Raw genomic sequence first — 12351 nt, forward strand, 5'->3', positions numbered from 1 at the left:
CATGGGTTGCATACACACAAAAGAATCTGAATAGCAGCGGAGCAGGGCTTTAATGCTGTTGAATTTATCATGGATGAAATTAGCCGATACAGTTATGTACACAATCGGAAGAATAAAGTTCAGTTGCTCCGTCTGGGCGTTCAACAGACTGATGAAAATGAGGCCCAAAATGCAACTGAATATACTGATCAAAATATTTACCCCGTCATTTGCTATTTTGCCAAGATATCATGAACTGCTATGAAATTCTGTTTCATACTTTAGCACACGTCAGGAAAACGTTTCAAAATTTCAAACATCTCCATTTGAGCCGCGCCATGAGAAAACTAACATGGTGCATTTGCGACCAGCATGGATCCAAACCAACCTGCGCATCCGCGCAGTCTGGTCAAGATACATGCTGTTCGCTAACGGCCTCTCTAATTGCAACAGGCTTTGAAAGCGAACAGCATGGATCTTCGGATGCGCAGGCTGGTCTGTATCCATGGCATGCTGGTCGCAAATGCACTCAATGTTTTTCGCTATTTCATAAGTTTAAAACATTTGATTTTATTATTGTTACTTCCTAACAATGGGTTGAATTCGTAAAATGGATAAATTGGTAAAGTGCATTTTAATCGACCTGGCGGGGCGGGGTTCCGCGACAGTCCACTGCATTATTGTGCAGGGTATGTAGTGTATTCGGCAACTTGATTTCTTATTCACTGGCCATCTACCTTACACTGTAACCACTGTAGCTCTACCTATTTTGCTTGTTTTTTTTTTTAGATGACCATTATTTTCATAAGACAGAGATTAACTCCGCCCTGCCAGGTCGAATAAAACGAACTATACGATAGCACAGTTTGATTGTTGAATTATAGTTTTAGCAACAGCGTAATGTACTAAGCGTATGTTAAATGTCAGAGTGAATCTTAAATATTGATAAAATATCAAGTCATGGCTGGTCAGCTGTTTTATTCAATATATAGTTTGATAGTTTATTTAAGTCTCATCCAATAAAACATATAACAATTTTCACAATGCACATAATAATAATTACAGCCGAACCTTGATAACTCGAACTCGTCGGGACCGACAAAATTTGTTTGAATTATCGGTAGTTCGAATCATCGAACAATGTACATCATACAGGGATATTGCCGGGACCTGACGATGAATTCGAGTGAAGGGTGAGGTTTGAATTATCCAAGTTCGAGAGAACAAAGTTTGTATAAAGAATTATAAGAGACATAAAATCAGTGCACATTCATAGACTACGTACTATCGCTAGGCACTATATGCGCGTTATAAAAATGTTTTAAAACAGCAAATATCATCCATGATCAGATCAAGGGTGAACTGGTTAGCGATGATAATCTGGACTAAGATGAAAACTTTTATTTGTATATTTCTGTAAAAGTGGCTGTTTACATCTATATACACTAAAATTCATATCAACTTAAAAAAAGTGGTATGAATATATCAGCAGACACAGCAAGTATATTAACCTTAATGTAGTAAATGTTTTCCTTAGAGTTAAATATCATGTTATTAAGGAATACCATTTAAATACAATACAATTAAACAATTTACCTGTATGTATTTATCAAAATCTGTAACTTTTCCTTATAATTATAGATGTATTTATCGTTTGCTATTGGATCATTCCAAGTCATGCCATATATTTAAGAATACGGAAATTACGTTCAAACATTCTGTACACAAGACAGTGAATTTTTATAGGTGCTCTAAACATTTACAGAAAAACCTAGTCATGTTACAGAAATCTTGGAAGATGTTCCAGCCCCCCCCCCCCCCCCCCCACCAAATAATTTGACCGAATATGGTAATTATCTTGGCAATATTTTGAAAGCAAGTCAATTTTAGCCGATTTTCATAAGGTGTCCACCCCCCCCCCCCCCCCCCCCACGCACAACTCTGCATGGGGCCTCCGTGGCTGAGTGGTCAACTCTGTATGGGGCCTCCGTGGCCGAGTGGTTAAGGTCTCATACTTCAAATCACTTGCCTCATGGTCATTTTGGCGTCCGGATATTTTGCTTGCAATTGATGCTATGATAGTCCTATATAATACCAAGCAGTGACTTACCTTGAAAAATTAGTACCAAAACGGACAGCAACGGTACCCTTTAAAAAATCGTCAATTTTCTACCGGTTGGGACCTAGTTTGGTGATTTTGGCGACTCGGATATTTTGCTTGCAATCGATGTTCTGTTGTCATCCTACACCTTTCATTCTTTAGGTAAAGTTGTCAACTTGTCACCTAGTTGCAGGGAACATATTAGTCTGGAGTGGAATCCAGGAAGACTTAACTGAACCCAGTTACATCAACAGAAGTACTTTTGAGAAAAACATTACTCACTGGACTCGAAATTCTAACATAAAATCTCATGTCAGTATATTGTTTTATTGCCTTGTGACCCTTTGAAAATTTGAGGGCTGAAGCTTTCAACAATTCAGATTTTGACGTATTTATTAATGGCATCTCCAGTGTGGAGCTACATGTTTCCTGGTAATTCGGCAGTGAAGCAAGTACGAGGAGTATTTGAAAAGTAGTGGCAACAGTGGCAGGCTATCCATACCTCAGTCATTTTTCAAGAAATGACTACGTGAGACCTTCACAGTACTCTCCAACTGACTGTACACACTTTTCCAGGCGCAAAAGCCACTCAAAAATACACTTGGAAGCGCTCTTTGGGCAGATTTAGCCTTTCTTTTAAAATAAGAAAAACAGCTGACGACTTAAGGCCCAACATTCCCCTATATGCTCCACTGAGCATCTTTCTCGACTATTAATGTCTTTCTCAGACACAGCAGTCAGAGGGCGCCCAGGACGTGCCTCATTTTTTGTGCTGGTTCTCCCCTCTTTTTCGGGCAATAGTTCGGTATGGCAGTGCACTGTCCCCGTTCACTTTGTCCAAGTCGGCTTTAATTTCTGATGCGCCGATGCCAAGCAGTCCCCGTATCTTACAATACGCCCTCTGCTCTTCGCGAAAATTGCAGCTAGATTCACTTATGATATACCACATGTATTTCAATTGCTAATCAAATGTGCTTTTGCCCATGATTTTAGTGCAATTTCCTGTAAGTTGGCCTTAAAAAATCAATACTCTTTCAATTGATATGCCACACTTGTGGGTGCACGTGCAAATGGTGAAAATACTGAACTGTTGCCACTACTTTTCAAATGGTACTTGTATTGAACAGGTAATAAGTGTTGCTGATGAATTCCTCTAAAGCTTGAAGCTAGGCAGCAACTCTCTGAAAAACAAAGTTCAAATGTACATGAGGTCGGAGAACACGAAATGCCCAACTTGATGCATTCAGTAAATGCACAAGGAATAAAAAAATTATGTGTTCACTGTGACCTTGACCTTTGACCTGATATCAAAATCAATAGGGGTCATCTGCTGTCATAATCAACCTCCCTTTTAAGTTTCGTGATCCTAGGCCAAAGCTTTCATAAGTCATCTTCCGCAAACAGTTTAACTGTTCTGTGTCACTGTGACCTTGACATTTGACCTACTGATCTCATTCAATAGGGGTAATCTGCTGGTCATGAACAACCTCCCTACCAACTTTCATGATCCTATGCCCAAGCGTTCTCGAGTAACCATCCGGAAACAGATTGGTCTACGGGCCGACCAACCGACATCTGCAGAACAATTACCCTCCTTCTTTGAAGGACCGACAGACAGAAATCAGCAAAACAAGAGCTCGTAGAACACCAGATGCTTCTCTTGATGCATTTAGTAACTGAACCAGGAACAGAAATTATTTGGTCAATGTGCACTAGACGTTTGATGCACTAACCTCAAATCTATAATTATGGGTCATTTACCAGTCATAGGTGACCTCCGTATCAAATGTGCATTCTCTAGTTATTTGGCAAATAAAAGTTCTACTGTTCTGGGTCAATGTAACCTTGATCTTTGATTTACTGACCTCAAAATCAATAGGGGTCATCTTCTGGTCATGATCAACCGCCTTATTTTCATGATCCTAGGCCCAAGCGTTCTGAAATATTCAGAAATAGTTGAACTGTTCCGGGTCATTGTGACCTTGACCCTTGACATCAAAATCAATAGGGGTCATCTGCTGGTCATGATCAACCTCCCTAAAGTTTTAAGATCCTAGGCCAAAGCGTTCTCAAGTTATCGTCCGAAAACGGTTCAACTGTTCCGGGTCACAGTGACCTTGACCTACTGACCTCAAAATAAAAAAAGGGTCATCTGCTGGTTATGATCAACCTCCTTATTGAGTTTCGTCATCCATGACCCTTGACCTCAAAATCAATTGGTGTCATCATCAACTTCCCTATTAAGTTTCGTAATCCTATGACCAAGGGTTCTCAATTTATTGTCTGGAAACGGTTCACATGTTCAGTGTCACTGTGACCTTTACCTTCGACTTATTAACCTCAAAATCAATAGGGTCATCTGCTGGTCATGACCAACCTCCAGATCAACTTTCATGATCCAAGACCAAAGGTCGAGTTACCTTCTGGAAACTGGTCATTGTGAACTTGATCTACTGACCTCAAAATCAATAGGGGTCATCTGCTGGTCATGAACAACCTCCCTTTCAACTTTCATGGTCCTAAGCCAAAGCGTTCTCGAGTTATCATCCGGAAACCAATTGGTCTACAGACGGACAGACCGCCCGACATCTGCAAAACAATTACCCCCCTTCTTCGAAGGGGGGCATAACAAGTGGACTGGAAATTTGACTCATTTTATATAAGAGTGCACAACACACTGGTCAAGTGCAACCTCTCTGCTTGTCTCTAAAGCCAATACAACTGGGAAGAAAATGTTTTATTTATTTACAATTTCACCACTATTTTCCAAAAGTTATTAGTGTTTAGTAGTATATATTAGCCTTACAAGTTAAGAGGCCAAGACATACAATGTATTTAGAATTGCATATCAAAACACAGTCAGATTGTGGTTATGACGAGTGGGAGCATAGCATTGACTTTGGTATTTTCCCTACTTTCATTCACACAGTAATCTAGTCATTCTGACCAAGCTTCATGAAGGTTTGGTATAATACATAGCCTCTGATGTGTAAACAAAGTTCTACTAACATTTGACCTTGTAACCTATTGTTACACACAAGATGTCAAAATAACAGACTTAGATTATATTTTCAACACAAGGGTCATGACCCTGGATCGCTCACCGGAGTAATATGAGCTGCATGATTCAAATGTCAAACGGATGCTAAAATATTAAGAAAGTAGGTCACTGAAAGTCAGTGTCAAGATCAGTGTGCAAACTTGTATAATATGTCATCCAAATTTCAAGGCTGTATCTTAAACAAGAGCTGTCACTATTGGTGACAAATGCCCCCCAAGCGTGCCCAAGAATGCTACAGCTGTATGCGTAGAAAAATCACACATCATTTCGTGACCTTGACCTAAGAGGCCCAGGTCATAAACGTGACACACATTCTCAATATGGTTAACATTTGTTTCAAATTATTTTCAAATCCCCTGATAAATGGCAGAGTTATGAACCAGACAAGAAAAACCTTTGACTTTTCAGTGTGACCTTGACCTTGGAGCTAGGGGTCTGGGTCTTGTGCATGACACCTCATCTCATTATAGGGAACATATATGCCAAGTAATTTCAAAATCCCTTCATCAATGGCAGAGTTATGGACTGTACAAGAAACAGACCCTCTTAACCTTTAACTTCAGTGTGACCTTGATCTTAGAGCTAGGGGTCTGGATCTTGCGCAAGACACGTCGTCTCATTATGAGGAACATTTATGCCTAGTAATTTCAAAATCCCTTGATGAATGGCAGACTTATGGACCGGACACGAAACAGACCCCGTTAACCTTTGACTTCTAAGTGTGACCTTGACCTTGGAGCTAGGGATCTGGATCTTGCGCATGACACGTCACCTCATTATGGTAAACATTTATGCCATGTTATTTGAAAATCCCTTCATGGATGGCAGAGTTATGGATCAGACACGAAACAGACTATGATAACCTTTGACCTCTAAGTGTGACCGTGACCTTGGAGCTAGGGGACTGGGTCTTGCACATGACACATCTCGTTATGGTGAACATTTATGCCAAGCGATTTCAAAATCCCTTTATGGATGGAAGAGTTACAGCCCGGACAAGAATTAACTGGACGCATGGACTCACGCACGCACTGTGCGATTTTAATATGCCACCTTCGGGGGCATAAAAACGAGTACATCAGTATGTCAAGTGACCCCTAATTACTTGGGGGTTATCAGGTAATTATAATGAAAGAGTCTAGGAAATAATTATGATCAGATAATTTTTCCAAGTATTTTTCCTAAATAACTCATATACAAGTGACCCTTGGCCTAGGGAACGGCCTCTTTTTCACCCCAGGTGCATAATTTGAACAATTTTGTAAAGAGTACCACTAGGAAATGCTACATACCAAATATCAAAGGCCTAGGCCTTGAACTTCCAGACAAGATTTTTAAAGTTTTTCCTACATTTAAAAGTCTATATAAAACTATGGACCCGCAGGGCAGGGCTTCTTTTCATCCAAGGGGCATAATTTGAATGGTAGAGTACCACTAGGCAATGCTATATACCAAATATCAAAGGTCTGGCCTTCAACTTTCAGACAGGAAGATTTTTAAATGTTTTTCCTATATAACTGAAGTCTACGTAAAACTTGGGACCCCCTGGGTGGAGCCTCTTTTCACCTCAGGGGCGTAATTTTAATAATCTTGGTAGAGGACCACTAGGCAATGCAACAAACAAAATATCAAAAGCTAGGCATTGCAGTTTCAGACAAGATTTTTAAAGTTTTTTTTTTCCTATACAAGTCTATGTAAAACTTGGGACCCCCGGGGCGGGGCCTTTCACCAAGGGCAATAATTTGAGCAATCTTGTGGTTTCAAACAAGATTTAAAAAAAAATTCTATGTCTATGTAAAACTTGGGACCCCTGGCACAGGCCTCTTTTCACCCCAGGGTAGTAATTTGAACAATCTTGGTAGAGGACCACAAGGTAATGCTACATACCAAATATCAAAGGCCTAGGTCTTGTGATTTCAGACAAGAAAATTTTTTAAGATTTTTCCTATACAAGTCTATGTAAATGGACAAGATTTTTTTAGTTTTCCCTTTTGGTTGCCACAACCAGTTGTGTGGAATTTAATTTTTTGAACAACTTTGAAAGGGGACCACCCCGGCGAAGTTTCATCAACTTCCACCAAATGCAGAGATGTTGTTTAAAGGAAAGTGTGGACAGACAGACAGGGACGCCGAGTGATCACAATAGCTCACCTCATGCACTATGTACTCAGGTGAGCTAAAAATTTATGCAAATGAAGCAAGGAACAAGGCTGAAGGTTTATCTGCAATTTGTCTTGTTTTTTACCTTTAACACCGTCTTACTTTGACAAAAAAACATCTTGACAGTTTCTGAGTTCATGCAGAAAATACAGCCTATTAGAGCAATTACAACCAGTTATTAGTCCTGATAATATTGAAGCAAACATTCTGATCTAGTTTCATTAAGGACAAAAACAAAATTATAACCTGTAGTGTTAAAAATAGAACTGTTGACGATGACAGACTGGGCCGATCACTTTAGCTCACCTTGTGCAGAACAAGAATTGCTTTTGCAAATTGACTGTACAATATTTACTGAAGCCCTGATATCAACAATTTCAACACTATCGGCTTCTTTTAAGCGTAACAACTACAGACAAACAAAGACACCTGGATTTTTTTCTTTTATTTTTCTTTTTATGTACACAAAAAGCCAGTTTACTCGTCGTCTTCAGAACGCAGCCTGGCATTTGGATTGGTCACTTTGATGGCCAACTGTTGTGCACGTTCCACAATGACTTTTCTTTTTTTGCTTGATACATTGTGTGCGATCTCAGCAGCGAATGTTCTGTTCTGCATCAAAAGTACTTCAAGTTCCTGAAATTTAGCAATCAAAGTATTGAACCTGCTTGAACAAATGACTTAAATATTTAAGTCGCACCAACACAACTTCCCAGCTTTAAATGGGGAAGAGAGACCGTAAGTGCTTCTTGGGGCACTATATCACTTACATGTGAGCTCTTGGTAGAACCATAAACTTTCAACAAGCCAGCACGACCACTTCTTACCATGACCACTCAATCTGGGTTCATACCATGCAAATGGTTCAAAGTCAGTAGCCTAAATTACTTTGCTTATAAATCATAACCATTCAATATTGTGCAACCTACTTTTTGACCAGAGTAAGTTATTTTTGAAACAAGAGCTGTCTCCATAGGATGACACATGCCCCCGATGGCACTTTGAATGAATAGTTATGGCCAATGTTAGAGTTTAGGACCTTTGACCTACGGACCTGGGTCTTGCGCGCGACATGTCGTCTTACTGTGGTACACATCCATGCCCAATATTTTTAAAATCCAAGCATGAATGACAAAGATATGGACCGGACACGCCCATCAATGCACTATGTTGAAATATGACCTTTAACGTCTAAGTGTGACCTTGACCTTTGAGCTACGGACCTGGGTCTTGCGCACGACACGTCGTCTTACTGTGGTACACATTTATGCCAAGTTATTTGAAAATCCATCCATGGATGACAAAGATATGGACCGGACACGAATGCACTATCATGAAAAATGACCTTTAACGTCTAAGTGTGACCTTGACCTTTGAGCTACGGACCTGGGTCTTGCACGCGACACGTCGTCTTACTGTGGTACACATTCATGCCAAGTTATTTGAAAATCCATCCATGGATGACAAAGATATGGACCGGACACGCCCAACTATCATGAAAAATGACCTTTAACGTCTAAGTGTGACCTTGACCTTTGAGCTACGGACCTGGGTCTTTCGCGCGACACGTCGTCTTACTGTGGTACACATTCATGCCAAGTTATTTGAAAATCCATCCATCGATGACAAAGATATGGACCGGACACGAAAATTGCGGACAGACCGACAGACCGACAGACTGACAGACGGTTCAAAAACTATATGCCTCCCTTCGGGGGCATAAAAATGTGGCTATGCGGCTTCTTATCCCTGAAGACCAATGTGACTGTAGCAATAATTTTTAAAGAACAGCTCTACAGGCTGAAGAGCGTCGACACGACTGACTCAACAATTCTGACTGGTCAAACGTAGATTTCACACTATGTCAGATAGAGTCCATGAAGAGAATTCTTCGAGAAATAGAAACCTCGGTTGGTCACTCCCTGTCGGTTTCTTTTTCACGAAGAACTCACTTCATAAACTCTCTCTATAACATGGGATTTATTTTTTTACCAATTCCTAACAAACTTGAAATTTAGAAAGAAGTTCTTAACTCGTGCAACAAAATTACACACAAATATCTCCGATTTTTAAACTGTTACAAACTTAAACTACGATATTAAAGTGCTAACCAGACTCAAATGCTCACTAAAAATAGTGGCAATACTAGAAACGTTTTGCTGTAACACAACTGTACTAGGCAAACTACATTCAAAAACCTCTGTTCTGCACAAACTGATGACAGATTTACATAACTCAGGGCCCTCTCTGCCATTCGCCAATGTAGCAAAATACTACAAAGTCAAACAACTTGCTACAGATTTTTGAAAGTGGCGACAAGAATTTAATTAAAATGTGGCCAAATTTCAGCAATTCAGATTCAATTTGGCACATTCTTTCAAACAGTGACTGCAACTTCACAAGGCCCAGGGGAGGCCCTGATTACTGCGATTTTGTGGGACAAAAGTAAAGGTGGAACCTCTGGTGCAGTCAATCTGGTTAATTTTAGCAGTCACAAGTTCAATTTCAGCAGAATAGGAATTTCAGATTATATAAATACAGTAAAAAACCTACTGCAACATTATGGACCAGAAATTTCTTGAATCCATCTGGCATGACATGTCTGTGTTTCTTGGCTGTACCATAACCAATATTTGGCATCAAATACTGGCCCTTGAAACGCCTCCTCACTCTGTTGTCAATACCTTTTGGCTTACGCCAGTTTTGCTAAAAAAGTAAATTACAGTTACATGTTTAGATAATTGGAACTAAGTTTCTGCCTGCACACAACTTCTACTTTTGATGCAAATGACAGCGAAAGAAATGATCTTTGGGTAAATAATCATAGGCAATTTTGAGATTAAATTACTGCACACCTTGAATTTAGCCAACTCAGAAAATGAATCTGGCAAAACCTTGCAAGCATGTAACAGTTTATTTGGTCATACATTTCTAAATCTTTTATATGCTTAAAATGAAAATTATTTGGTTTTTGGCAAGACAATTGCATTATGTTAAATGTCCCAATTCCAAATCTTCAACATTTAAGATGTATTTAGTATGTATTATGAGACACTACCATCTCATGGTGTAACAGCAGTTTCCCATCCCTTGAATGAAGAAATATCTTTAGAGGTGCCATCTTGTACCTCAGGATTGGACAGGTACACAAACAGAGCCTTTAACAGTGACTAAGTTCCATCTTTTATTTAAATGCTTAAAAGTAATTCCCATACCTTCAGTTTAACATATCTGTCTGACTGATGACGGATAAATTTCTTTGTCCTTTTGACAATTTTCTTGTCCTTGTTCAAAGGTCTGATGGCCATTTTTAAGGCCTTATCTGAAATGAGATACAAACATTTTAACAGGCAGTATACTTATTTGACAGGAAATTCAAACTTGCTGCAGAGAAGTACATGCAACAGACGTCTGCCTAAGGCCAAATAAACTGAGTGAATTTATTTTATTTGGGTTTTACGGCGCACCAACACAGTATAGGTTATATGGCGCCAAACAGGACTACAAATTTTGGTTTCATATCTCATTTACATCGAAATAACAAGAGGACCATGATGGTCCTAAATCGCTCACCTCTTCCCACATGACCCAGTTTTGAGTATGACGTCGTTTTTTTCTATTATTTGACATAGTGACCTAGTTTTTGAGCTCATGTGACCCAGTTTTGAACTTGACCTAGATATTATCAAGATAAAAATTCTGACCAATTTTCATGAAGATCCATTGAAAAATATGGTCTCTAGAGAGGTCACAAGGTTTTTCTATTATTTGACCTATTGACCTAGTTTTCGAAGGTACGTGACCCTGTTTTGAATTTTAACTAGATATCATCAAGGTGAACATTCTCACTAATTTTCATGACGATCTCATGAAAAATATAGCCTCTAAAGAGGTCACAAGGTTTTTCTATTTTTATACCTACTGGCCTAGTTTTTGACCGCACGTGACCCAGTTTCGAAACTGACCTAGATATCATCAAGGTGAACATTCAGATCAATTTTCATGAAGATCCATTGAAAAATATGGCCTTGAGAGAGGTCAAAAGATTTTAATAATTTTTAGGCCTACTGACCTAGTTTTTGACCGCAGTTGACCCAGTTTCAAACTTGACCTAGATATCATCAAGATGAACATTCAGACCAACTTTCATACAGATCCCATGAAAAGTATGGCCTCTAGAGAGGTCACAAGGTTTTTTTATTATTTGACCTACTGACCTAGCTTTTTAAGGCACGTGACCCAGTTTCAAACTTGACCTGGATATCATCAAGGTGAACATTCTGACCAATTTTTATGGAGATCCATTCACAAGTATGGCCTCTAGAGAGGTCACAAGGTTTTTCTATTTTTAGACCTACTGACCTAGTTTTTTAAGGCACGTGACCCACTTTCAAACTTGATCTGGATATCATCAAGATGAACATTCAGACCAACTTTCATACAGATCCCATGAAAAATATGGCCTTTAGAGAGGTCACAAGGTTTTTCTTTTATTGACCTACTGACCTAGTTTTTGATGGCACGTGATCCACTTTCGAACTTGACCTAGATATCATTAAGATGAACATTCAGACCATTTTCATACAGATCGCATGAAAAATATGGCCTCTAGAGAGGTCACAAGGTTTTTCTATTATTTGACCTATTGACCTAGTTTTTGATGGCATGTAACCCACTTTCAAACTTGACCTAGATATCATCATGGTGAACATTCTGACCAATTTTCATGAAGATCTCTTGAAATATATGGCCTCTAGAGAGGCCACAAGGTTTTTCTATTTTTAGACCTACTGACCTAGTTTTTGACCGCATGTGACCCAGTTTCGAACTTGACCTAGATATCATCAAGATGAACATTCAGACTAACTTTCATACAGATCCCATGAAAAATATGGCCTTTAGAGAGGTCACAAGGTTTTTCTATTATTTGACCTACTGACCTAGTTTTTGATGGCACGTGACCCAGTTTCAAACTTGATCTAGATATCATCAAGGTGAACATTCTGACCAATTTTCATGAAGATCTTATGAAATATATGGCCTCTAGAGA

The 12351-nt window shown here is 39.2% G+C and overlaps 1 protein-coding gene across 1 annotated transcript; it reads right to left on the minus strand.

Annotated features, from left to right (window-relative positions):
* Positions 1–7730: 7730 nt before the first annotated feature.
* On the minus strand, positions 7731–10676 carry LOC123536819 (60S ribosomal protein L32-like). The gene is made up of 3 exons (XM_045320280.2): positions 10517–10676; positions 9855–10007; positions 7731–7937 (listed from the first exon to the last, which is right to left on the minus strand). The coding sequence occupies exons 1-3, from the start codon at positions 10607–10609 to the stop codon at positions 7779–7781; spliced, it is 405 nt and encodes a 134-aa protein (XP_045176215.1). The 5' UTR covers positions 10610–10676; the 3' UTR covers positions 7731–7778.
* Positions 10677–12351: the final 1675 nt, after the last annotated feature.

Source organism: Mercenaria mercenaria, chromosome 17, assembly GCF_021730395.1.
Source record: "Mercenaria mercenaria strain notata chromosome 17, MADL_Memer_1, whole genome shotgun sequence".
Classification (NCBI taxonomy): domain Eukaryota; kingdom Metazoa; phylum Mollusca; class Bivalvia; order Venerida; family Veneridae; genus Mercenaria; species Mercenaria mercenaria.

Bases quoted from the DNA above. Each gene is read 5' to 3' on its own strand.
- LOC123536819 (XM_045320280.2), bottom strand. From the start codon at position 10,609: ATGGCCATCAGACCTTTGAACAAGGACAAGAAAATTGTCAAAAGGACA. The intron at 10,008-10,516 runs GTATGGGAATTA...TTACTTTTTTAG, and splicing joins ACAGATATGTTAAACTGAAG to CAAAACTGGCGTAAGCCAAA. The intron at 7,938-9,854 runs GTAGGTTTTTTA...GCTAAATTTCAG, and splicing joins TTCTGGTCCATAATGTTGCA to GAACTTGAAGTACTTTTGAT.